Below are 25,873 nucleotides of genomic sequence, written 5' to 3'. Positions count from 1 at the left end.
CGTGCGTCAGAATGGAATCGATGGCAGTGAGTTTTATATGAGAGCACACTGCTGACAGGAACTTGAAAGCCAGGGTGGAACTTAGAGGGCAGTGACTTTCTATCCATGCGGGAAGAACAACTAAAAAGAAGGGAGGGCGGGTGCGCCGCCGGAAGGGTTTAGTCGGTGTTACTGAGGTGTGGACAGAGAAAGGTTTGCATTGGTGACTGTAACTACAAAATACAGTGTAGGGAAAGGCCAACTGCTAGGGCTCCTGAAGCAATCTATGCGATATGTTTCAGAATAAAATGATGGTGTCGGGGGCGGGATCAGATTCTACAGAAGCTCTTTCACAAATAAAATGCTTTCAAGAATGAAACAGTATTCATAACTTAAAATACTGTTTGGCTGTGAAACGGAACAAATGACTGATGTGTGCACCATGAGTAATCCTTAAAACGTGCTAGCACATGAAGCCCTGCTGCAGAGACACCGCGTGGTGCGGTTCCAGGTACACTGGGCTCTAGGGTAGGCAAGGCTGAGGGATTTGGGAAGGAATTACAGCGGTGGCTGGAGGGCCTAGGGAGTGGGAGTTGATTGGGAAGAGATCTGAAAACACGCAGGGGTGATCACGGTGCACTCTGAAGAGTTGGACATTTTGGTTTTTTCTGCAACGGAGATTGCCACCAGGATAAAGGTGTTGGTGAAAACCATCGCAGAAATCCGACCCAGCATGAGAAACGCCCCACATCAGCATTGTCGTCATCGCACACATCCATCTGGCAAGTCCGCCACTACCGGCCACTTGATCTGCTGAGGTGGTGGGATCGGCAAAAGACCCGTGGAGTAATTGGAGTCGGAAGCTACTGAGATGGGGAAGGATGCCTGGGTCTCAGACAAGCTGGAAGCTGCACGTGAGGGTGGCACCACTGTTTCTCATGCCCTGTGGAAATTAAGAGACCAGCAAGTACTGTGTGGCCATTGTCCATTCGTGCCCCCAGATGCGGAGGCCTTATCCACAGCATGCTCGCAGGCACCTCACAGACTGGTTTGGCTGCCCTGTTTGCTGTGTTGGTATCTCCTCTTAGGAGCAGGCCCTGCTGGCTTAACCCTGGGTGTGAAGTAACACAATTGTTGGCGTTAACAAAGTAGGTTCCACTGAGCCAGCCTACAGCCAGAAGAGCTAGGAAGAAATCATTCAGCACCTACATTAAGAAAATTGGCTGCCACCCTGAGACAGTAGCATTTGTGCCCATTTCTGTTTGGCGTGGGGGCAACATGCAGGAGCCCTAGCTGGCGGGATGCAAAGTCCCCATAAGGGTGGCATTGCCAGTGCAGCCACACTGCGTGAGCACCTCGATTGCATCCTGTCACCACTTTTCCAGCAGACAAGCCCTGAACCTGCGTCTCCAGGATGTTTGCAAAACCCATGGTGTTGGCACTGCTCCCGTGGGCAGAGTGGAGACGAGTGTTCGGAAGCCTGGCCTGGGGGTCACCGCTGTTCCAGTCAGCATGACGGCTGACGTAGAGGGTTGAAATCACCATGAAGCTTTGAGTGAAGCTCTGCCTGAGGACAGTGTAGGCTTCAAGGTCAGGGATGTCCCCATCAAAGACATGTGCCCTAACAATGTGGTTGGCGACAGCAAAAATGGTGGACCCATGGGAGCAGCCAGCTTCACTGTGCTGGTGGTCATGTTGAACCATCCAGGCCAGAGCAATGCTGGGGTAGGTACCTAGACTGGACTGTCATACTGCACACATTGCTTACAAGTTTGCTGCGCTCAGAGAAGAGATTCACCCTCCACAAAACATATCCAAAGTGCATATGGTTAGAGTCTGTATGTTAGTCTGAGCTGACTAGAGAGACATATTCATAGACACACTCATGTATAAGAAAGTGCTTTATATAAAGAGTCATTGTATATTAAGAACACATCCCAGGCCAGGCCAAGTCCTTAAGTGTGATATTACCCTATATTGTCAATACTAGTCCGTAAATTCCTCTTTAGACTCAACGTAGCCATGCAATGATGCCAAATGCAGGACGATCACAGACCAGTGGGTAGACAATCTCGTGGATCCAGAAGCATCTCAGCATTGGTGTGGGTCTCCACGCGGTTCCTCCAGCTCCAGGGCTCTTGCTGCATCAGTTTAGCTCCATGTGGCTTGTCAGCAGGAAGACCAAGCAGCAAGTGTGTCTGCCCTCCAGTGAGCTATTCATCTCCATAGCACCTCCAGCTGAGGTCAGGAAGCGGTGGGGGGGGGGATTAGACCATATGTACAAAGCATGGGATCTGGAGGACTCCAATCTGATAGACTGAAGCCTCGAGTATATTTGAAGCTTGGTTTATATACTCCTCTTACACAAGGGAATTGGTTACAAAAAAACATCAAAGAACTTAAACATTCCTAAACTCTTATCTATGCAAATGTTACTTAACTAGTCACAGTTTCTTAACTTTGGAATAATAAAAGAACTAGATTCAAAGACAATCACACGGATATGCAAGATTCAATAGAGCCTCAAAGAGATCTTAAATAGCTGAGTTATCTCTCAATGCTTTTAACAGCAAAGTCACAAACAACAGTCACTTTGCAAAGCTTGTCTGCAGAGACACAGAGGCAGGGGACTAAATAGTCACCCATCAGTAAACACCTTGATCAGCCAGATGCTTCCTACAGAAGAGTTGCTGTGCTTGTTTCGCCCGGTGCTTGTTGGTCCCCCGCCTCTTCTCAGCTCCCAGATGTGAGGAGTCCTGGTGGAGGTGTGGCTTACAAGCTGGCCTGCGATCCTCAGGTGGGCAGTTTGAAACCTCCAGCAGCTCCTCGGGAGGAAGACTGGGCTTTCTACTCCCGTACACAGTGACAGTTCTGGAAACCCACAGGGGCTTGCTGTGAGTTAGCCTGGACTCGATGGCAGTGAGTGAGATGTTAGTGACTCTTTCGGCTACCAGCAGCTTCTGGTGGCAGTTCTCTGCTCTAGAGGGCCCCAGTCTCGGAAACCCACAGGGCAGCTCCATCCACGCTGTCCTGTCCCTTAAGGCCGCTGTGAGTCAGAATCACCTCAGTGACGGTGAGTGTGAGGTTTGAGGAGGAAGGCTTAGGCGACTGACCCCATCTGTGGACCAGCTCATTGTAACGGATTGGCCACTGTGAGCAACAAGCTTTGAGCACAGAGATGAGTAGGAGCGCTTTCTTTTAAAGCTCTTCAGAGAGGAGGAAATGGAGCAGACTACCCTCACACACCACGATAGGCTGCAGTTTTAAAATAGCACTTCAAGAGTCAGATAACATGCCGAGGTGCACAAACCTTGGCCTGGGTCAGAGACGAAGACGTGTCGCCCTGATGGCAGCTCCGAGGACTAAGTACACCCGAGGCAAGCGCACTACACTGATTGACACACGCCCTGGCAACCATACCTTGAGAGACCTCCAGCCAGTCAGGCCCCGCCCCCTTTCTGTTTACTTGCTAGTACACTCAGCTGCGTGTGCAGCAGAGGAAGCTTCTATAGAAACGGGGTGCTTCCAGGTTCAAGTGGTTTGCTTTCTAGTTCACCCTGGAACTCAAGCGGTTTTCTGTGCAGGGAGGTGCGTTTCGTGTCCACGTGCTGCTCTAAGGAGAACACTGCGCTCTGCACAGATCCGTGTGCCCTGGCAGCGCAGAGCAGGCAGGGTTGAGGCGGCCCCTCAGCCGGCTCCTTCCCCTTCCCCTGCGGGCCATGGTGGCTGTGACCGAGAGGAAGGGGAGGTGACACGACACCTTTAATGCCTCCGTAGACGACAATGTTTGTCTTCTTGTTCACTCACTCACTGTCACAGTCAGTTCTGACCCATAGTGACCCAGTAGGGCAGGGTAGAACTGCATCCGGGTGTCCAAGAGTAACTCTGTATGGGAGTAGAAAGCTTGTCTTCTCTCACATCACCACTGGTGGTCTTGAACTGCTGACCTCTTGGTTAGCTGCCCAATATATAACCACTACACCACCAGGGCTCTGCTCTCTTGGTTAACTCGGTGCCATTGAGTCGATGCACATTCCTCACAACTCTATGACCCTTGGTGACAGTGGTTACAAGTTCTGCTGCGATCTAGGGAGACCGGGCTTTGTGCTCCAGTTGGGTCATTCTCTCGTTAGTTCCATTGAATTGGCACCACCTTGTGGCGATGTTAAGTATAACAAGCATTACCTGGTTCTATGTCATCTTCATGATGGAAGATGCGTGTTGTATCAGTCCATTGCTGTGTTAGTCCAGGTAGACTAGAGAAACAAATTCATAGACAAACATATGTATATAAGAGAGAGTTTTATATAAAAAGCAATTGTACATTAAGAAAGTATCCCAGTCCAGATCTGGTCCATAAGTCCGATATTATCCCATATGTCTGATACCAATCTATAAAGTCCTCTTTAGACTCATGAAACATGCAGTGACACCGATTGCAGGAAGATCACAGGCCAGTAGGTTCAAAGTCAGTGGCGGTAGAAGCATCTCTGCACTGGCAGGGGTCTCTACATGGCTTCTCCGGCTCCAGAGGTCTGGTTGCTTCAGGGTAGGTCCATGTGACATCTCCAGCTCAGGCACTAGCATAGTTCCATGTGTCTTGTCAGCTGCACAGTGAGCAAGGAGAGAGAAGTCTCTCATTTCCAAGGATGAAATAACCAGGGTTCCCAGAATTCTCAGGAGAAGGCCATGCCCACACAGAGACCTCAATGGTTATCTCTTGGTTGACAGGCCAGACCTCGTAATCCTCTCAGATTGACACCAGATTATATAACTACCACAAACACATTGAGAATGTCTCTCATTTTCACTGACCTCCTAACTTTGCCAAATATAATGTTCTTTTCTAACCCTTGGTAGTGTGTGTGTGTGGGTGCGTGTGTGTGTGTGTGTGTTTAGTAGCAGGTGGGGGCTATTTTAGAGTCGGTCGTTCCGTGACCGTAGCTAGGATTCTTGTTGTTGGATGCCATCACACGGATTTCAGCTGATAGCAACCCGAGGGATAGAATGAAGCCGCCTCCTCGAGTTTCTTAGGCAGATAGATCAGCAGAGCTACCAGTGGGTTTGAACTGTCATTCTTCCGGTTAGCAGCCGAGTGCTTCACCATTGCTGCACTAAGCCCATCATAGCTGGGAGTAAGACTCAGAAAACTCATTGCCACTCTGTGGGTTCCCTGTTGGACTGCTAACCACAAAGTCAGTAGTTAGAAATCACCAGCCACCCGGCAGGGACGACATGAGGCTTTCTGCTCCCACAGAGATTCACCGTCTCCCAAACCCACTTGGGCGGCTCTGCACTGCCCTGTAGGGCCACTAGCGAGCACAAAGACTTGAAAGTCCAGCCCTTTGGGCTCTCCTCACCTTTTCCATCTGATGGGCTCCAAACACTGGCCTCGGATAGGAAGAGACAGGCCACCAGCCCTCAGGGAGTGCCCTGCGTGTGCACTTGGACTTAGATTTTGTTCCCAAAGAGAAAGCAGCCCTGCCATCAGAGAGCCATGCATCGTGACTTGGTGCCGACTTGTGGACTAGATCCTGCAAAAAGACTTCTTTAAGAGGTTAAAATCCCAGAGCTGTCACTTTGGGGACTAAGGTGAGCCCACCCTGAGCCCTGGTGCTTCCATTCACCTCTGCAGGTGGGAGCTGGGCAGGGAGCAGGAGGATGGGTGTCCTGGAATGAAGGTGTCGGCATGAAGGGCACTGACTGCCACAGACTGCCGGGAAGACGCCCGGCTGTGGTGTTCCCTGGAAACATGTTGAAGAATCTCTAAGGAGCAGTCCAGCTGCACGTCTTCCAAGACAGGCGTCGCATTCTTCTGACAGAGGGGCCATATGCTTGGTACAGTAGAGGGTCAGTGGAGACGAGGAAGACCCTCCATGAGATGGATGGGCACAGGGGCTGCAACTGTAGGCTCAAGCCTCACAGTGATGGCGAGAGTGCGCAGGGCCAGCCCGCGTTTGGTGCCGCTGTGGTGACCGGTCCCTGAGTTGGCCCAGCGCAGCACTGCCTAGCCGCAAGCAGCCCAGGTGGGGCATGTACACCCATTGGCATAACTTCTAGAATTCTCACCCAGCCCAAGCGGAAACACGCTACAATCGAGCCAGACTAACCGTGTGGGGTTTTTTTGCAGCAAAAATTGGATGCAGAGTTCCAGAAGAGACTGCAAAAGAACAAGATGGCTGCGGAGGAGCAGACTGCAAAGCGGCGGAAGAAGCGGTGAGGGCGATGGGCGTGGCAGGGCAGGGAGGGGACGTCCTGGGCGGCTACGCGTTGGAGACATGGGGGCGTCGTGGCCTGTGGTGGAAAGGACCGGTAGAGGGAGGACTTTTCCTCCAGTGCCTGAGGAGAGAGCCACTCACTTCCTGCTGGGCCTCTGGTGCTGGCACACCTCTGATGTTTCCTTGGCGATCTGCTGTGGACGCACTTCCCTTCTCCCTGAAGTTGGGATCTGTGGCCTCCCCGGGTGATGATGTGATTATCGGTGGTGTGTGTGCCTGCCTGTTTTCATTTCTCAATAAAGGAGCCTCGAGGAGGGCCGCTCAGTATCGTGGCGTGAGGGCTACCTCCGCCTGTGTCGGAGATTGCTAGCGTCGCCTGCGGGCTGCCCGTGGAGACAGCTTGCTGCGGACGTCGGCGTAGCAGGATCGTGGGTGGGTGGGGGTCTTCGGTGTCCCTCATGGAATGTGGACGCGGTAACACTGAACTTACCTTCTACATTTGCAGACAGAAGTTAAAAGAGAAGAAATTACTGGCAAAGAAGGTGAAACTTGAGCAGAAGAAGCCCACAGAAGGTACAGGTGCTCCTCTGTCTCCTCCAGCTCGTCCTCGTGAGTTGGGTGAAGGCTGGCCGCAGATCTGGTTTCTGTTGGACAGTCTTACACGTTTTGTTTCATGTCATGGGGGCCACCCCCTGCCATTTCCTGTTTCCCATTTCCTTTCCTCTTCCTCCTCCCCTAACCCTTGTGAACATTGTCCTTGGGTAAATGTGACCCCTGTGATCTCCAATGGTTGATGACTCTCGGGCACCGGTACCTCCCTAGTGTTAATTCTCCTCACAGGCCTGCTTAGATTGTTTGGCTAAAAACGAGCCATTTCCAGACCTGATGGGAGACCAAGGCTTGTAGTCTCTGGGGTCCCACTAGTGCCTGGTCTCGTGGGGTTTTGAGTTTTGTTCCACATTGCCCTCCTGTTCTTTCTGGAATCTTCTAATATGAGCCCTTTCAGAGCAGTGGGGATTGGTAGCCAGGCACCATCTAGTTCTGGTCTCGGGCATGGAGATGGGTGTGTGTGTGTGTGTGTGTGTGTGTGTGTGTGTGTGTTCTGATTGTTTCCGTACATCTCCAAGTTTTATCACTCTTCTCTCCTGAGTTTTTAAGACCCCCGTTGTTAGTTACCAAAGTAGAATAGAAAGCATTGTCTTTGGGGACTGTGTGAGGCCACTTGACCGTGGTGTCCCTCACTCATCATTTTTAGTTCTGACCTTTGGCTCATTGTGGTCTGATGGAGCTGCTGGACTGGCCACTGACACACTGAGGGCTTACTTGTCTTCGAGAGGACTCCCTTAGTTGCAAGTATTAAAAAGCCAGCCTGGAATAAGCCACAAAAAAGAGATTGGCTCTCATAAAAGTTCAAGAGAAACATCCCTCAGCCTGGCTGCTCAGCCAGCTCCATGACGTCACTAGTGTTCGCCATGCCTCGCTCTGTCCCCTGGCTCCCTACCCTCAGACTAGCCTGTGTAAGGCCGGGTTGACTGGAGAAACAAATCCAGAGATGCCCATGTGTAAGAGAGAGTTATATATCAAACGGCAGTTGCACATGGAGAAAACATCCCAGTCCAGGTCAAGTCCATAAGTCTGATATTAGCCCACATGCCCAATACTAGTCCGTAAATTCCTCTTTAGACTCGTGAGAAGGCCATGCCCACAAGGAGGCATCATCAGGCTGTGACCGGATTGACAGGCTAGACTCCACCTCTGCATTTCCTTATCAGGTCCACATGAACCGGTGTAACAACCACAAAGCCGATGCCCCTTTGTGGTTGAGAGCCGCTGCTGCTGCAGCGCCCACTGCTGTACCCTCTCTCAGCCTTGTCCAGGAGGGAAACGTGGAGGGCAAGCCCCAGCATTTCTAGCAGAGGGGATTTTGTGTGTCGGACACCGTCACCACATCAATTCAGGCTTGAGGTTACAAGACGCAGAAAACTCAGCTATCAGTACTTCGAAGTGAGGAGTGTGTGCTTCTCACCTGGCGAGAAATTGGGGGGCTGGGGGCTCAGCAGCTCAGGCCCAACCTCTCAGGTAGTCTTGGCCTTTTCCCTGTGGGAAGAAGGTGGCTGCTGCAACTCCTGGCATCCTACCTGTGTTCAAAGCAGGAAGCGGGGAGAGCACCTGCCTGGTCTGCCTGCTTTTTTAACTGGTTCCCCGAAAGTATCCAGCCCAGCAGATGCCTACTGTCTATCCCGTTGAGCAATGCTTGGCCGCTTGGTTCTGTCTAGCTGCCAGTGGGCTAGGTGAGTAGAAAGCCGGATTGCTGTGAGTGCCTTCACCTGCCATGCGCATCGCTGGGGGCGGAGGACCTTGCTGCTCTGCTCAGGGGTGTGGTTCTCCTCACGAGGAGGGATAGGGAGAAGATACTGGGTCAGCATCCCACGGTGCTGCCGCTCCTGCCCTCCTCAGAACCTCCAAAGGCCAGGGGTACCATCTACTCCCCCAGGAAGGACCCAGCTAGAGAAGTCCAAGGAGAGTGACCCCTGTTCCAGCGTATCACTGAACCCGATAGCTGCTTTCTGGTTCCTGGATGGGTGGGGTGATCATTTGCTCTTACTGACATTGACATGCAATTGACCCCTTCCAGGAGAGTTTCCACAGGAGTCCGATGTTTACTGGGTGTTGCCCTCTCTAGTGTGAGGCTGAGCCTCACCTTTTTCTAAAAGATGGCCAGGACTCCATCCCTCCGCTCAGTCACTGCACCCACTTTTCTTCCTTGCTCTCCCGAATGACGTGCTCACGGGCCAGGGACCGGAGGACTGAACACGGGCCAGCCTCATGTTCTTTTGAGAGGCTGCTCTAGCTTGGACTGCTAGGAAATGGAAAGGTTCCAGGGAGCTTGGCCCTCCCTCCCTCCCTCCCCGGAACTTGTTTTTGCTGTTGCTCCGTGTGTGTTTAGCGACTCCTGAACCAGTTCTGCAAAGTCGCAGGTGGTGACTGAGGTCCGTTCAGTTTACATAAAACTCACCGCCATCAAGTCAGTACTGACTCATAGCAACCCGATAGGACAGGGTAGAACTGCCCCTGGGAGCTTCCGAGACTCAACTCTTTGTTTTTTTCTTCTTTTTTAAAATTGATCATTTTATTGGGGGCTCATACAACACTTATCACAAACCATACATACATCAATTGTATAAAGCACATTTGTACATTCATTACCCTCATCGTTCTCAAAACATTTGCTCTCCACGTAAGCCCCTGATTTTTTTTAATAAATCATTTTATTGGGGCTCATGCACCTCTTATCACAATCCATACATACATCAGTTGAGTAAAGCACCCTTATGCATTCGTTGCCCTCATCATTCTCAAGATTCACCTTCCACTTGGGTTCCTGGAATCAGCTCATTTGCTTTTTTTCCCTCTCCGCTCCCCACTCCCTCACAAACCCTTAATAACTTATAAATTAATACTCTATCCTATCTCACACTGTCCGGTGTCTCCCCTCACCCACTTTCCTGTTGCCCATCCCCCAGAGAGGAGGTTACATGTAGATCCCCGAGATCGGTTCCCCTGAGACTGAACTCTTTAGAGAAGTAGAAAGCTTCAGCTTTTTGTTTGCTTGGTGGGCAGCTAATGATTGGCTGCGATCTTCGGAAATGCCTTAGAAAACAGTTTCTGTCTCGTCTTTACCGAGTGACTGTGTGCATGTTGGGACCCATCTTCATGACTCTGCAGGCAGTTTGCCATGCTGCCTTCGCCGCACAGAACTTGCACAGACTCAAGGTCAACCAGAGGTCGTGTTTGGATGTGCACGCAGCCTTGTGCTTCTGCATAGCTTTCTAGAGCCCCATGAAGACGTTGGGGCTTCCCAAGGCGCCCCCTCTGGATTCTCATTGCCCATGTTTCCCTCTTAAACAGGTGCGCTTCCTTAGGGAGCACGCCTTCAGGGACCTTAGGGACAGCACTTCTCTGTCCTGTATTCTCTGTGTTTTATTTGTATTTGTTATTTAAAAAAACAGCCCGGAGGAAAGGCAGTTCATGCTGATTAAGCGCTGAGTCAGGTCAACTAAAGGAAGCCTCACAGGGAACAAACAGCAGGCAGGTCAGAGTAATGGGGGTGGGGGGATGGGGGTGGCATCTTTCCAGGCGTTCCAAGCCTCTTCTGGTCCCAGCGACTACTGGGCTACTGGTGCCCATGGCTTCTGTGACCGCAAGGCTGTCAGTTTCCAAGGCCACTCCAGAATTGGGTGGGAGGAGGAGAAGTCGGAGGTCCAGCATTCTCAGGAAACAGTGCTGGTGACCATTTACAGGAGCACATGAGCAGAGGTCCGTATCCTGCCCGCGAGGAAGTGCTCTGGTCTGTGAAATTGTAGCCAGTGCAGACCGTGCTGTTTAAAGTGAGTTTCCTGCTGATGGTCAGGGCTGGAGGCACAGTGAGCCTTGTGCAATAGAACACGGCCCTGCTCAGTCCTGCGCCCTCGCCGTCGCTGCTACAATGAGACCACCGCTGCAGCCACTGTGTCCGTCCATTTGCTAGGAATCCTCTTTTTTCCTTTTTTTGCTGGCCTCTACTGAGCAGGTGTCCTCCTCCAGGGACTGGCCAGTCGTTCCTGGTAACATGTCCGAAGTATGTGAGATGCAGTCTCATCATCTTTGTATGTTGGGTGCATTCCGGCCATGCTTCTCTCCAAGCAGACTGGTTCTTCTGGTAATGCCACTGTGAGAACTCAACAGGCCCCGGCCCACAGCCTGCATGATATTCTCGATGGCCTGCTGTCTGTAAGAAAACGGGACAATGAATAAGAAAGACTGACAGGAACTGAATTATGGTGTTGGTGGAAAATACTCGAAGTGGCATGCATTACCTTCTGTGTGCTCTCTGAGTTTGGAGGTACAAGGAAGGAGGGAGAGCAGGGCTGTCTGCTGAGCAGACTAGACTTTCCAGGGAACTGCCTGACCTTGTTTACCCTCTGCATGGCGGGGCGGGGGGGGGGGTCCTCACACAGCTTTTCTGGCCCCTTTGTCATCTTAAACTACCTTTGAAGAAGCCCATGTGATCACTCCTGGGGTCCCTTGAGAAAATCTATCAAGATGACCCCTTTGAGGTTCCCGAAAATAGTCAAGTCATTCACAGCCTCCTTAACGGACGGCTCTGACTCTACTGTAACTGGCCAGCAGGTCCCTCAGAAGCTACAGTTTGGATTGGAATTCCACTACCCACCCTCCCGACCTTCCTTAAAACGCCTGCTCCGTCTTGAAATGGTTGACTTTCTTGTAAACTTGTGTCAAAGCTTCAGTGTTGGAGGGAATGTCCACCTGGATTTGTGGGCAGTGTGATGTTGGCCCTGACCTCAAACACTCCCCCTCCCCAGCACACACAACACCAAACTCACTGCCATCAGGCACGGCTGACTCACAGCGACCCCGGCGGGTGGATGTCCCAGAGGACTGTTGAAGGGAGTAGAAAGCCCCGTCCTTCTTGCTCAGCGCTGCCTGTGTTTCCAAACTGCCCCGCGCATCCCCTCCACCACCGCGTCTCCCGGCATCCTTTTCAGCGTGCGCCCCGCGGAGACGAAGACACGGGCATTTTTACTAGTGGCTTCGTGGCCGGCCTCAGGTCGTGTGTGGCGTGGACCTGTGGGCGTATGAGCTGACCCCTCGGAGCCCTCTCCGCTGCCTTCTGCAGTAGACTGATTGCAGTTGTCCTTTAACAGAAGATGTCCTATGACGTGCGCTCTAAGTTACCTCTGGCAGGCAGATAAAATGCTAGATTTAAGTGTTTGTTAAGGAGTGGACGAGTTGTCATGTGATTGAGCAGTGTTCACCAGGCCATGTTACAACGGTTCAGGCTGCTCAGGTTCAGTGCCCAGAGGGCAGACCGCTGCAGTGAGCCCCAGCCAGAGGGCATTTGCTCCCTGGGTTCAGCAAGCCCAGCTCCCTGAATTCAGTGTCCAGAGGCCCCTCACTGCACAGCTGGCCTCCTGCACAGAAGCACTCACCTTCATTTGCTCTGTGGATTGGGAGGTCCAGCCCTCTGTTCCATGCTGTGTTGAGACCTCGGGCCTACGAGAGTGTGCTCCATGCGTGGCTTTTGCTAGTAATGAGATCCCTCCTCCTGCTTCTCAGAGGGCTCATTGTGTACATACTTACAGCCGTGCCGGCATTCCATGGACTCCTGTTCACCGCCACTCAGGGGAATCCTATCAGTATCGTCCTCCGTACCAGACCCCTGCAGGGAGAGGCCGTTTGAGGCGAGTTACAGACTTTGGCCAGACAATGCACATTCAGTCCTTCGCTGCTCCTGCTTCCTGGATTATTTCCTTCAGCTGGGTTGCAACAGTAGCGATGGCTAGGTCACAGAGTAGGGAAAGAATTTGTGGGTTCGGGTACATTTCAAGGTGCTTTGGAGAGGCTAGGGCCAATATTGACTGCCAGTAGCGATCCACGGCTGTGTGTGCTCACCATGTCCCTACGGGCACTGACCGAGACACCAGGCTTCCCCCGTCTGAGAAGGGCAGCCATAGTGGTCAGCAGTGTTCGGCTGGGGACTTGGGCAAAGCCTTACAAAAATGTAGATCCAGAGCTTGCTTGACACCCCCCCCCCCCAGGTTTTCTCCACTCTTCCCGGGCCTGACACACGCACGCATGTATGCACGCATGCACGTGCTCATTGAGTCATGGGTTACATGGGCGTCACTCGTTCTGTGTCAATCAGAGCAGCGGCTACCGTTTGTTGAACATGGATTCTGCGCCACCCCAGTCCACAGGCTTCTTCGTGATGCTACAGCGTCATAAGGCAGCTTTCCTTTGACCCCCGCTTCACAACGGGAGGGGGTTGGGGCAGGGGTGGGTGCCTAGAAGGTGCTCAGAGTTGCAACGCTGGTGCTCCAAGGCCTCGGACCCACGGGTCATCCCGCCCCGCTCTCTGTGCTCTGCCTTTCTCGGTTACTTACTCATCCTTCCTGTGCACGGCTGGCTGCTTCCTCTCCGCCTAGGCCCGGCAGACCCAGCCTTTTGCTCCCCAAATTCCCCCTCCAGTCTCCCAACTACCAGGTCGCGCTTGGTGCATATCTGTTATCTGGGCTCCTGGAGGGCAAGCAGTTAGCCTTTGTGTCTGTTACATGAATTCTAGACCTAGGTTTACAGGAGAATTACCAACTGGGAGCAGAGGCCTCCCCTGGACACCCTACTGCATTCCCAGCATTGTTAGCACCCTCCGTTACTGTGGTGCATTCGTCAGCGTTAGGATGAACCAAAGCCTGGACTGGGTACAGAGCCCCTCAGTACCCCCTCCATGGCCTTTTCTTGCCCCACGATCCCACTGAGGGCTCACGTTCCCCCTGGCGCCCGTGTCTCTGGTGGCTCCTGGCAGCTGTTGGGGTCTCTCAGGCTCGCCCGTGCTGTGCGGAGTGCCTTCCCCTGGGGTTGCTGGACTGTGTGGCTCCTGGCTGGGCTGAAGAGGCAGGGCTGTCGGAGCAAGACCACACATTGCTGGATCAGGGTCTGGCTTTTGATTTGGGCCTGGACCGCCTAGCCGGAGTCACCCTTGTCTGGTCTCGCCACTGTAACAGAAAACAAATGAGCCGAGAGCGCGCCTGCCAGTGAACCAGTTCCAGCTCCTGGTGACTGCATGGGCTTCCCGGGGTTTCATGGCTGTGACTTTCTGGAAGCAGACCACCAGGCCTTTCTTCTAGGCGTCAGGGTAGATTCACACTGCCCCCACTGGAAGGACGTGCTGCCTACTGTCCTTGTAGCCGCCCCTTCCATCCCGCCTCTGAAAGCAAGTTGCTGGGGGCAGACCACGCACCATTTGTTGCCCTCATCATTCTTAAAACATTTGCCTTCTACTTGAGCCCTTGACATCAGCTCCTCGTTTTTCCACCTCCTTCCCTGCTCCCCCCTCCCTCACGGACTCTTGATAATTTATAAATTATTATTATTTTGTCATGTCTTACACTGTCCGATGTCTCCCTTCACCCACTTTTCTGGTGCCTGTCCCTCGGGGAGGGGGTATATGTAGATCCTTGTGATCAGTTCCCCCTCTCTCCCCTCACTTTCCCCTTACTCTCCTGATATCTACTCTCATCATTGGTCCTAAGGGGTTTATCTGTCCTGGATTCCCTGGGTTTCAAGTTCTTATCTGTACTAGTGTGCCTCCTCTGGTCTAGCCGGATTTGTAAGGTGGAATTGGGATCATGATAGTGGGGGAGGAAGCATTAAAGAACTAGAGGAAAGTTGTATGTTTCACCAGTGCTCTAATACACCCTGACTGGATCGTCTACTCCCCGTGACCTTTCTGAAAGGGGCAGTCCAGTTGCCTACAGATGGGCTTTGGGTCTCCACTCTGCACTCCCCCTCATTCACACTGATTATATTTTTTGTTCTTCAATACCTGATACCTTGGACACTTTGTGATCACACAGGCTGGTGTTCTTTCATGTGGGTTTTGTTGCTTCTCGGTGAGATGGCCACTTATTTATCTTCAAGTCTTTAAGACCCCAGATGCTATATATTTTGATAGCCTGGCACCATCAGCTTTCTTTACCACATTTTTTTATGCACCCGCTTTGTCTTCATCGATCGTGTCGGGAAAGTGAACATCATGTAATAACAGGTTGGTAGAACAAAGTGTTCTTGCATTGGGGGAGTACTTGAGGAGAGGTCCAATGTCCATCTGCTACCTTAATACTAAACCTATAAATATATGCACATAGATCTATTTCCCTATCGTCATGTATACATATATCTACATATGCATATGCCTGTGTTTAGACTTCTATAAATGCCCTTTGCCTCCTACTTCTTTCCTCTATTTCCTTTTACTTTCCTCTCGTCCCGCTATCATGCTCAGCCTTCATTTAGGTTTCAGTAATTTCTCTTGGTTACATTGCCTGTGATCAAGACCTACCAGGCCTCCTACACCCTCCTCGCCATCGATTTCAGATCACTTGTTACCTTGTCCCTGGGTTTGTTAACACCTGCTTCCTTTCCCCCGCCTCCCCCTCTGCCTTGTCGCCCCAGAACTAATGTTTTCTCCTCCAGATTGTTGATCCTGCCTATCTTCTCTAGATAGGCCTGCAGAGATAATAATATGCACAAAAAACAAGACAGCAAAGCAACAAAAGAAAACAACAGCAAAAATCAGTGACAAACAAAGAAGGAAATCCTATAAATAATTCAAGGTCTGTTTGTCGACCTTCAGGAGTGTTTTCTGGTTGAATCTGATGGGGTGCCATGCCCTGGCCCCCAAAGTCTACTTTTGATACTCCCTTGCTCTGTTCCCCTTGCTGTTCTGTTGCAGGCCCTTAGTGTTTTGCCTCAGTGTGGTGGGATCAGATCGGGTGCCTTTCCCTTACTGTGTCTCTAGTGTTGTCCCCTGTGGGGGGGTCAGTGAGGGATGTTGTGTCTCATAGTGGGCTGGCCATATGGTCTTTGTGCATTGGCTGCTCTGAGCAGGTATATTGTCTTCAAGCCAGGATGTGCCCCACTCTCTCCCTCCCCCTTCATTTGCTCCTGTGTGCTCTGATCAAACATGTCCCTCTCCCTGAGCTGTAGCTCCAGTGCTGTCCTCTGAAGTAAATTCTCCTGGGGGAGGGGGGCTGTCCACGTAGTTGGGATTGGGGCCAGCCCCCATTTTTCTTTTTCTTGTTTTGAAATGAGTGACGGGTGGAGCCCGCCTCCTGGAAGCGGATGCTGCTGCACGGGAGAGTTGGGGTTCAGGCCGGAGGTTCTGCCTTTCGCCCCCGAGAGTTCTGTAGTCGGCTCTCTGTCTGTCGCTGCAGCAGGGTACAGTCCTGCGTCTGGATTTTGCACTTTGGAGTATGTTCGAGCATCTTGGCATTGGAGTAAATTACGATGCTTCTCCAGCTGGCACTCTGCTGCGTCCCGTGTCCCTCTGAAGACACCATCATCTCTACAGAGCTTTCTGTGGTTGGTTGGTTGGTTTGGATTTTTGTTTTAATACTTGCTTATTTCCTTCCGGGCACACCAAGATCTTCCCAGCTGATCTTGTGCAGGCTCCTGTTGTCTGTCTTCTGCTCCAGTCTAGAATTACCTGTTTCTTCCAGGAACTCTCAGGCCTCCTGATGCAAGGTCAGCATTTGAGACCCGGGTAGCTGCAGGGGGCGTGGGGGGATGGTTGTTGATGGAAGGCCCGCAGCTGAAACCACTGCTGGTGATTGCAGCTCATGCCGGCGGTGACCCTCGTCGCAACCCTGGGAGACAGGGTGGAACTGTGCCACGGGTTTCCAAGCTGGAAATCTTTTCAGATGCACATTGCCCCCACTGTCTCCCTTGGAGCAGCTGGTAGGTCAAACTGCCAACCTCATAGTTAGCAGCCCAGTTCTTTTTTTTTTTTTTTTAATCATTTTTTTGGGGACTTGTATAGCTCTTTATCACATCCATCCATTGTGTCAAGCACATTTGTACATTTATTGTCATCATTCTCAAAACTGTTTCTTTCTACTTAAGCCCTTGGTATCAGCTCATTTTTCACCCTCCCTCCCTGCTTCCCACATTAACCCTTGATAATTTATATGGTTTTTTTCCATGTCTTAATTACCAACTGCTATCTCCCTTTACTCACTTTTCTGTTGTCCATCCCCCTGAGAAGGGGTTTTGTGTACACCATTGTGATTGGTTCCCCCTTTCTCCCCCACCGTCCCCTTACCCTTCTGGTATTGTTACTGTCATTATTGGTCCTGGAGGCATATCTGTCCCGGATTCCCTGTTTTGAGCTCTTATCTGTAACCGCATACTTGCTCTGGTCTAGACAGATTTGTAAGGTAGAATTGGGGTCATGGTAGTGGGGGTGGGGGCATCAAAGAACTAGAGGAAAGTTGCATGTTTCATCGGTGCTATCGTGCACCCTGACTGGCTTGTCTCTTCTTTGTGACCCTTCTGTAAGGGCGTGTCCAATTGTCTACAGATGGGCTTTGGGTCTCCACTCCGCCCTCCCCCTCATTCACATTGATATGATTTTTTTGTTCTGGGTCTTTGATTCCTGACACCTGATCCCATTGACACCTCGTGATCGCACAGGCTGGCGTGCTTCTTCCATGTGGGCTTTGTTGCTTCTGAGCTAGATGGCGGCTTGTTTATTTTCAAATCTTTAAGACCCCAGACGCTATATCTTTTGCTAGTCGGGCACCATCAGCTTTCTTCACCACATTTGTTTATGCACCCAGTTTGTCTTCAGCGATATTGTCAGGAAGAAGAGCATCACAGAGTGCCATGTTACCAGAACAAAGTTTTCTTGTGTTAAGGGAGTGCTTGAGTAGAGACCCAAAGTCTCTGCTGCCTTAATATTTAACATAAATATATGTACATAGATCTATTTCCCTATTGTTAATATAAATATATATTTGCATATGTATATGCTTGTATTTATGCCTCTGTAAATGTCTTTTGCCACCTAGTTCTTTCTTCTTTTTCATTTTTCTTTCCTCTTGTCCCACTATCATGTTTGGCCTTCATTCGGATTTCAGTAATTCCTCTGGGCTACATTGCCCTTGATCAAGCCCCACCAGGCATCTTATACCCTCTCGCCATTGGTTTTAAATCGCTGGTCTTTCCCTTGTCCCTGGGTTTGTTCACAACCCCCTTCCTTTCCCCTGCCCTCCCCTCTTCTGTGGCAACCCCCTTCCCCCAAATCATCAGTCCCATTGTTTTCTCCTCCAGATTGTTTATCCACCTATCTTATTTAGATAGACACGAAAAAGACAATAATAAGCACAAAAACAAGACAGAGCAAAACAACAAAAGGAAAAACATTACGACAAAAAAAGAAGAGCCTATAAATAGCTCCAGGTGTGTTTGTCGACCTTGCGGAGTGTTTGCTGGTCGAGTCTGAGGGGTGGCGTGCCCGGGCCCCAAAGTCTTTATTTGGTATTTCCCAGGGTTTCCTTGCTTTTCTCCCACCCTTAACGTTCCCCCAGTGTGATGGGCTCAGATGGAGCAGCCCAGTTCTTAACCCCCTGCAGCATGAGGGCACCATCTACAGATGGAGCAATGGCTTTTGTTTTTTTACTTGGGGGGGTGGGGTGGTTGAGCAATGTGAATAAGAGTAGAAAGTGCCGTGTTCCTCCGTAGAGGAGCCAATGGGTTTGAACCGCTGACATTTCCGCTAACAGCCCTGCGTCACACACTTCCTGCCTTTGAGTCTGTGCTGACTCATAATGACCCTGTGGGACAGGGCAGATCTGGCACTGTGGGCTTCCGAGACTGCCGCTCTTTAAGGGAGCCCAAAGCCTCTGCTTGTTCTGGAGAAGCAGCTGGTGGGTTTGAGTGCTGAACTTCAGGTTAGGAGACCAGCACATCACCACTGTGCTGCCAGAGCCACACTGGAGAAGTCTCGAAAAAGCACAACTCGCTGCCATCGCGTCGATTCTGGCTCACAGTGCTCCTACAGGACAGAATAGAACTGCTCCTCTGAGTGTCTGAGGCCGGAAATCTTTGTGAGAGCAGAAACATCATCTTCCTCCCTGGGGGGCAGCTGGTAGATTCAAACTGCTGGTCTTGGGTTGGCAGCCTGACTCGTTTCCGCTGCGCCACCAGGGCTCCTCAGGACGCGTATTGCAAGCGTCCCTTCCTGTGATCATCTGTGTCTGTAGTAAGCTAATGTGAGTCACCCTGTCTGCAGCTGCACTCTTTACCACACTTGCTTGTGGAGGCTTCCACCCTGTCCTCCTGGTGCCTCTGGCTGTCCCCATCCGCTCCCAGGTGGCCCCTTCACAGTGTGGGTGCGGCACTTCTGCTCTTGTCTGCGTCACCTTGCCTGAAAACCATCTGTGCTCCTCACTCCTTCCCGGACTCACGTCCGCCGTCTGTCTGGCCGGCTCTGCTGTTTGGCCTTTCCTCAAAGCACAGCTGGCACCCTCCAGCTGCAGTCCTGTAGGGCACCGCTCCTCCCTTTCCTGCCTCCCAGCAGCATCGTGCTATTTGCCCGTCGCCTCGGAAGGACTTCTTGGGCACTTCCAATTTGGGGTGCTTTGTGATAACCCAAGGTCAGCGGTGCAAACCCAACGGCTGCTGAGCTGGAGGAAGGAGGGGCTGGCCGCCCTGCTCAGAAACTCTGGGAGCAGTTCACCTGCCCTGGAGGGCGCTGTGCGCCGCAGTGCACTCATGGCAGCAGGTGTTTGAAGGAAGCCGCTGCGACCGGCAGTGTGTGCTGGGCTTGGTGTGGACCTGAGTTTCCAGTGCAAATGGGGAAATCGCTAGGAGCCCTGTTGGCGGTTCATTCTAAGCCGGCTGTCAAACTCCTCCCAACTGGCCATCCCTCAGCTGCACGTGAGAATTCTTTTGCTCCATAGCCTTGCCAGCAGCTGGTATTGCCTGGTTTGGGGAGTGTAGCCATCCCAATAAGTGTGTCGCGGCATTGGCGTCATTGTTTTCACTGAAGTCAGTGTGCTTTCAAAAAGGTTTTGTATGTGTAACCTGGCGGGCATTTGGAACATTAAACCCGTGCCCCCTCCAGGCCAGTGGGACAGCATCAGCAGGGTGGCTTAGGGTGGAGGCCTGGTCCCAAAGGGCCGGCCTGAGGGTGATCGTCTTGAGCTCTGCTGAGTCCCTTGTTGGGTACGGGTACGGGGGTGGGGGGTGGGAAGGAGGGAGGGCAGCGAGCAGCTGCAGGTGGTGACTGGCTGGAGGCATGGGGCTGGCCACTGGGCTGCCCTGCTCAGCTGCTCGCTGGCATCGCCAGGCCTTGCTCGAGGTGCTCCAGTCACCCCCTTGGTGGCTGTTCATCACCAGGTGCTGTGGCAGATGCCCGCCTCCTGGGCATCCAGCACAGCTGGGCACTAGTGCCTCCAGCTGGAGCGCTGCATGGACAGGACTCACTTTCATGCAGGAAGACTCCAGCCTCCCATTGGCCACTGAAACCAAATTGCACACCCCCCTTTCAGTGAGTGGGTTGTGCTGCCCCATGCAGTGGCATCACTGCGTGATAAGACACAGGCCACTCACTTGAGCCCAAGTCAGTCTCAGGAGAGTGGGGTGCTGGGAGGGGAGAGGAGGCAGGAGGCAGCTGTGTGGAGGGACTGGAGGGTCTCTGAAGAGCGTGGCAAGCGGCTGCCGTAGAGATAGTCTAGGCAGTGGGCCCACCCGGGTGACGGACTTTTCTGGTTTAGATGTCCTTAGATCATCTGCTGTCGGTGGGACAGTTAAAACAAGCACAGACCCAGGCCAGTGAAATGCAGCAGGTGCATGACTGGGGGGGCCCGCTTGAACTTCGAATGGCTGGAATTGAAAAGGAGGCTTATTGCAAGCTGGCTGGCTCCCAGTCGTCCTTTGAGCAGAATGAAAATGGGGGGTCCATGTGGAGCCCAAAGGAGCAGACGGGCAAGGAGGCAGAGGCTCTGAGACCACATACCTCCCAGATCCTCGGTGGCCTGTCCCAGCAGTGTCCCAGAAAGCAGTTGTCTCCCCACTTGTCAAGGAGGTGGAGTGTTGCCTCCACTGCACAGCTTCAGCCACGACCCAAGAGCCCCAGCAAAGACAGTCCACCATTTCAGGTGCCGACTGACGGAGACTGACACAGGAGGAAGGGTGCAGGCGCCTGCTAGCTGAGGTCAGTCAGGGCACACCCCACATGGGTCATGCGGTCTGCTTGGAAAAACTGGTGCTCTGGAGTGGCTGCAAAGCTTGCGTGGGGGTTGAACGTGCCCTGTGCACATCTATCACGTAAACAGACTGTCCCACTGGTGGTTGTGTCCTTGTCAGTACTCTGGGAACTTGGCACTCACAGGTACGAGTTGGTTTTTCGTGTCCACGGTGAGAGATGGGCCTGTGACAGATCACAGTGTTCTGACATGACATCCGTCCGGTGCAGATGGAACCGCAGTATATCGTGGGGCTGGCCCCAAGAGGTCTGGGCTCTGGGTCTGACTATAAAATGGTTCCTACTGAAAGCACGAGGCTTCTGTCCTCCCCATCACGTCATTGTGTTGCTGACGGACTGGGAATCAGGAGAGAGGGGGTCTACTTCTTCCCGGGGGACGTCCTGTCTGTGGGTGTCCACCCACAGGGTGGGCCAGATGGCAGAGACCAAGGCAGACTCCAGGCTGTACCTGGGGCGTGGCTAGGTGGGAGGGCTGCTGTCAGTCCTGGTGGGGGCCTAGACGTGGGTGCTTCTGTGGTATCACTTTGACTGAAAACCCTGTTGTTTCTGCTTTCAACTCCCGCATTTTAGAGTCTCAGATTTTCATTTCTAAAGCTCTGTTGCCTTTCAGACTCATGTGATTCATCCTCTTCACGTCTGTCCGGTACCTACTTTTCCTTTTAAACCCTCCCCCAGGCATGCAGGGTAGGTAGGTGACTGCAGGCTGGGGTGGGGGAGGGGCATTACTGTGGGTAACTGCTGATGTGGTGGTTACTTGGCTTCTTCATGGGCGGGTGGAAGCTATTTGTGGGACACTTGCTGCTGCTGTTGTTAGCTCCATCCAGTCCGTCCGACTCCCAGTGACCTTGTCTGTGTCCGGCAGAAGGAAACGAACGGTCTTCCTTCTTCATCGTCCAGCGGTCACATCTGAGGTGAGGGGGATACTAGATGCCAAAGTGACTGCTCAAGCACTGAGTTGTAGCGTGCTCGTGGATAAAGACCTGGTTATTAGTAGGGACTTGTTTATACACCACATACTCGCTGCAGTTTCTGTAAAAGGAGTGCTTGTGGGGAGCCGCTGGCCCTGTGGGACGCCCAGGTCAGTTGGCATCACACGGTCTACAAGCAGTGGTGTGCACCCTGTCCTAAAAGCTCAGGAGTAGCCATGCAAAATGCAGCCACTGGGCTCTCGCCTCCGCAGGAAAGAAGAACAATGAAAGTCAGAGGCAGAGACAATTAGTCACAGACACTAATGTCTCCACGACCCTGCGACCAGAAGAACTAGATGGTACCCAGCTACCACCCAGCTGCCCTGAGAAGGCCCTGGATTGATGGGGGAGGAAGAAAACATGGGGCAAAACTGAACCGTGACAGGAGAGACCCAGTTAACGGGTAGAACCGCTCAGACGATGCCCCCCTGAGTGCAGGCCTGCAGCACTGAAATCTGCCCTGGGGCTCAGCATCCTGTTGACAACAGCAGTGTCCAGGGAAACAGTGGTCCCAGAGGGGGTCGTTGTTAGATTGTTTGGCTCTTTGGACGATCAACCGGGGCAAAGGGCCACCCGCAGTAGCCAAGGACAGAGTCAGGAGGGTCAGGGAAGAGGCAGAGATGGGAGCAGGAAACACGGGCGAAGGTTTCACTAAACCAGGTGCCGGTCTGCGGGGGCTTTTCTGAGGGATGCGTGCCTCCCTTCACCCCAGGCCCAGGCCCCTGCAGATCCGCTTTGTGGTTTTCACCCTCCGTCTTCTGGGGTTGACTTTGCCCGTACTCTTGATCTCATCTTTGTTTGGTGGGAATAAGGAGTGAGTTATTTTGAGTTTGCGATCTCCCCCAGAAGACAAAACGCAGTGGGTAAAAACGTTGGCATTTTAAAGGGTAATGTCTAAATATGGGTGACTACTACAGGGAAGCAGTATCTCAACCTGTTTCCATCTTGAGTTGAAAAAGACCGACCTGGGGCTGCAGTGGGGTGAGGGTGATCTGTTGTTTAGCTTTCCTTTCTGGGTCTCAGATTATGGGACACTAAGTGCCACTGACTGGTGAGGATGGGAGGGGGGTACCCTCGTACCTGGCAGTAAAGAAGCACTCCTAAACACTGGGTGGGTGGACTCGTTCTGTGGGACTGCCACGTGGCTTCCTGCACCTGGGTGAAGTACCAGACCTGCAGCCTTCCTTCCCGGGGTGCCGTTCCAGGCCTCAACAAACATCGTGCTGTGGACTTACAGGAGGGGGTGCCTTTTCACGGGGTTTCAGCCACAGCAGCGCTTGAGAGCTTTCTCTGATGCTCACTGGGAATCCGCAGCACTCAGTGACCTGAGCACCCCCCTTTGCACGCGCTCACATGTATGTGTGTGTGTGTAATGGCTTCTTGACGGGGGGGGGGTGTGTGTGTGTGTGTGTGTGTGTGTGTGTGTGTGTGTGTGTGTGTGTGTCAGCTTCTTGACGATCAGCCCCGAGCCCCTCTCCTGCCTCGTGCAGAGCCAAGGGAGTCCTGGAGCGGTAAGGTTTAGCTGGGCTTAGCCCAGGCTCTCAGCAGAGCTCCTGGCAGGGGGTGCAGACAGTGGCTGGAAGTAGGAGCTGAGGTTTGTGGACTTTGTGGCCTGTCTCTTTCCCCCTCCTCTGTTAGCTCATCCCCCTCTGGCGCCCCTCCGGCTCCATGCACATTTCTGAAGACAGGTAAGGATGCCGGTGAGGGCAGAGGCCTAAAGTTTGGGTGGGTCCGTTGAGATCCTGTTCTGCTGGCAGGAAGGAGACTTTGAGCAAACAATGGGTGACCAGCACCACAAGCCTGCTTTTCCTCCTGTGCGCTGAGTCTGTGCCACAGGCTAGGTGAACAGAACCAGATGGCACATGCACGGCATGGTGCCTGGCACCCAGGAGCTGGTTCACAATAGTCCCTGTTACGCCGCTGCCCTTTGAGATGCTATCTGTGTGATGTGCAGCTGAGGAAGGGCCAGGGATTGAATGAACGCATGAAAGTTCATCAGAGCCAATGTGTCCACCAAGGGTGGGTGTGCCCCTGGGTTGTGGGCCAGAGAAGTCTCTGGCTTCACCCCTCCCCTGCTTCCACTCGTTCCAGCCAGCACCTCTGCCCCGGCCATGGCAGTCAGGGAGGGGGCTGTGGAGGAGTGTCAGGAGAGAAGCTTCTGGGCCTGTGTGGGATGAGCCAGGTGCGGCTGACTGGCTAGTGTGTGGCTGTTGAGTCTGCGCACAGACCACCATGTGGAACTCCTACCATCAGCAGAGGGCTGGCAGCCTATAGACACTGGGTGCTGGGGCCACCGCCAAAGCAGTGAGCCTGGTCTTCAGGGCCTTGGGCCTGAACATGGACCAGGCCAGCCCTGCCTGAGCCACAGGTTCCCAAGCTCATTTGTCTTACAACCCCTTTCCAGGAAAACATTTACTCAACGAGTGCTTGCTGTAGCCCATCATGAAAAGTAGCTCTGCTTTTGCAGCCCCCCACCCCCCCCTAGGGGTGGTCTCCTAGACTTTGGGATGCAGTGGTAGGTCTGGCCAGCCCTGATTGCCTGAGAGGCTGGAGAGACACACAGAGGCTGCCCAGGCTCCCGGCTCCCCAGCGCTCCCCCTGCCTCCCTGGAGGGCCTCTGTGTTCCCCTGGGGGCGTCCAGGCAAGCTGAGCTGCAACCCTCACAAGAGAAGCCTGGCAGTTTCCCCAAGAGAACAGCCTCTGAAAGCCTGCTGCGGCACAGGGGCGGAGGGAGGGTCGGTGGTTTGTGTCTGAGCATGAGTGTGTTACGTACACAGTCCAACGGCCCTGTGCTTACAGGACACAGCCAGGCCCACGAGCTGCAGTCCAACAGCTCGGAGGGGGCATCTGGCACCGAAGAGGAGGAGGAGGAGGAAGAAGAGGACCAGCCCAGCTTCGTCATGAAACGATGACTCCGTCTGCCTGCCACAGCAGCTGTCCGGGGCCTGGTCATCCCGTGACCCGGGCCTCAGGAACCCTCTGTGGGTCCAGAAGCCAGCAGACACTCACTGCTGTTTGGCCTCAGCTCCCCCATCCCACCCGCACCCCCAGGACTGTGGAGGATATTGCTCAGGCACACAGGGCCCTCCCCTTAGCTGCCCTGGCCCCGGCACAGTGAGGCCCTGGGGTGGTTTCTCTGAAGCCCAGGAAACCTCTAGGTTCCGTTTGGGCCTGGGACACGCTCATCCCTAAAGCTGCAGGGAAGGTGCAGGGGTTCCTATGGGTGGCCCAGACGTGGGGAGGAAAAGCTGACCCACGGTGTGGGGCACGTGACGGGGCTCTGGGGAGCAGACGGGACTGGAAAAGGCAGCAGGTCTAGAGAGGAGCCAGGTGGGGGGAGCTGGGCGCCACCCTGAGGAGGGGAGGGAGATGGGGGGAGCCAGAAGCTGACGTCAGGGAACCTACAAACAGCAGAGGCATGACCTGACCTGTAGGTGGGACTTCTGGGACAAAAGCCCTTCAGAACTGGCCCTCCCAGGACGGGGCGTGGCACTTGGGTTACATGGGTGCCAGAGTTAACAGACAGGGAGTGCCCCTAGAGGCCAGGAGGCTAGCTGAGGGGCCAGAACCCCGCCTGTGTGCCTGGGGAGTGCTGCCCTGAGCCAGCTCGGAGTGGAAGGGTCCTCCCTGTGCAGGCCACTTGCCGTGGGGCCAGAGGAATAAGCAAGGCCAGCCTTAGAGTGGCACTTTCCAGCCAGACAGCTGGTCTCAGCCTCCAAGTCCCTGCAAGTTCCTAGTGCTTGGTGCCTCTGGCCAGGGATGGTACTCGGGAGATGGCAGCTTCAAGTGAGGTGAACCAAGACACGGGCCGTGATCTAGACTGTCCCCTGCGCGACCTGAGCCCTGCCACTACAGCATCAGCCCTAATAAAGGATCTCGCCCTCCAGCCGGGAGTGTTGACACCTTTCTTTCTCGTCTGCCAGGGCCTGGCTGGTGTGCTGTTACTTCCGTCTGAACTGTTTCTTAGCGCTCCAGTCGGTGTCCGAGCTCTCTGAATCTGCAGTCCTGAAGGTGGGGGAGCAGGGGGCGGACCTCTCCCTACTTTAGAGTTCTCTTGGGGAGTTCCCATACCACACAAGGTTGGAAGAGACAGCTGGGAC

The 25,873-nt window shown here is 53.2% G+C and overlaps 1 protein-coding gene across 1 annotated transcript in view; it reads left to right on the top strand.

Annotated features, from left to right (window-relative positions):
• The window catches only part of PRKRIP1 (PRKR interacting protein 1), a 31,047-nt gene extending 5,388 nt beyond the window's left edge, over positions 1-25,659 (top strand). Inside the window, exons 4-6 of the mRNA XM_075564902.1 lie at positions 6,110-6,195; positions 6,703-6,770; positions 24,573-25,659. Coding sequence (XP_075421017.1) covers positions 6,110-6,195; positions 6,703-6,770; positions 24,573-24,685 — 267 coding nt within the window. The 3' untranslated portion in view covers positions 24,686-25,659. The remainder of the gene's footprint in view (positions 1-6,109; positions 6,196-6,702; positions 6,771-24,572) is intronic.
• The last annotated feature ends 214 nt before the right edge of the window (positions 25,660-25,873 follow it).

The sequence above is a fragment of the Tenrec ecaudatus genome, chromosome 12, assembly GCF_050624435.1.
Source record: "Tenrec ecaudatus isolate mTenEca1 chromosome 12, mTenEca1.hap1, whole genome shotgun sequence".
In the NCBI taxonomy this organism is placed as follows: Eukaryota; Metazoa; Chordata; class Mammalia; order Afrosoricida; family Tenrecidae; genus Tenrec; species Tenrec ecaudatus.
The sequence above is the reverse complement of the archived record's forward strand: the minus strand, read 5'-3'. Positions and strand labels throughout refer to the sequence as shown.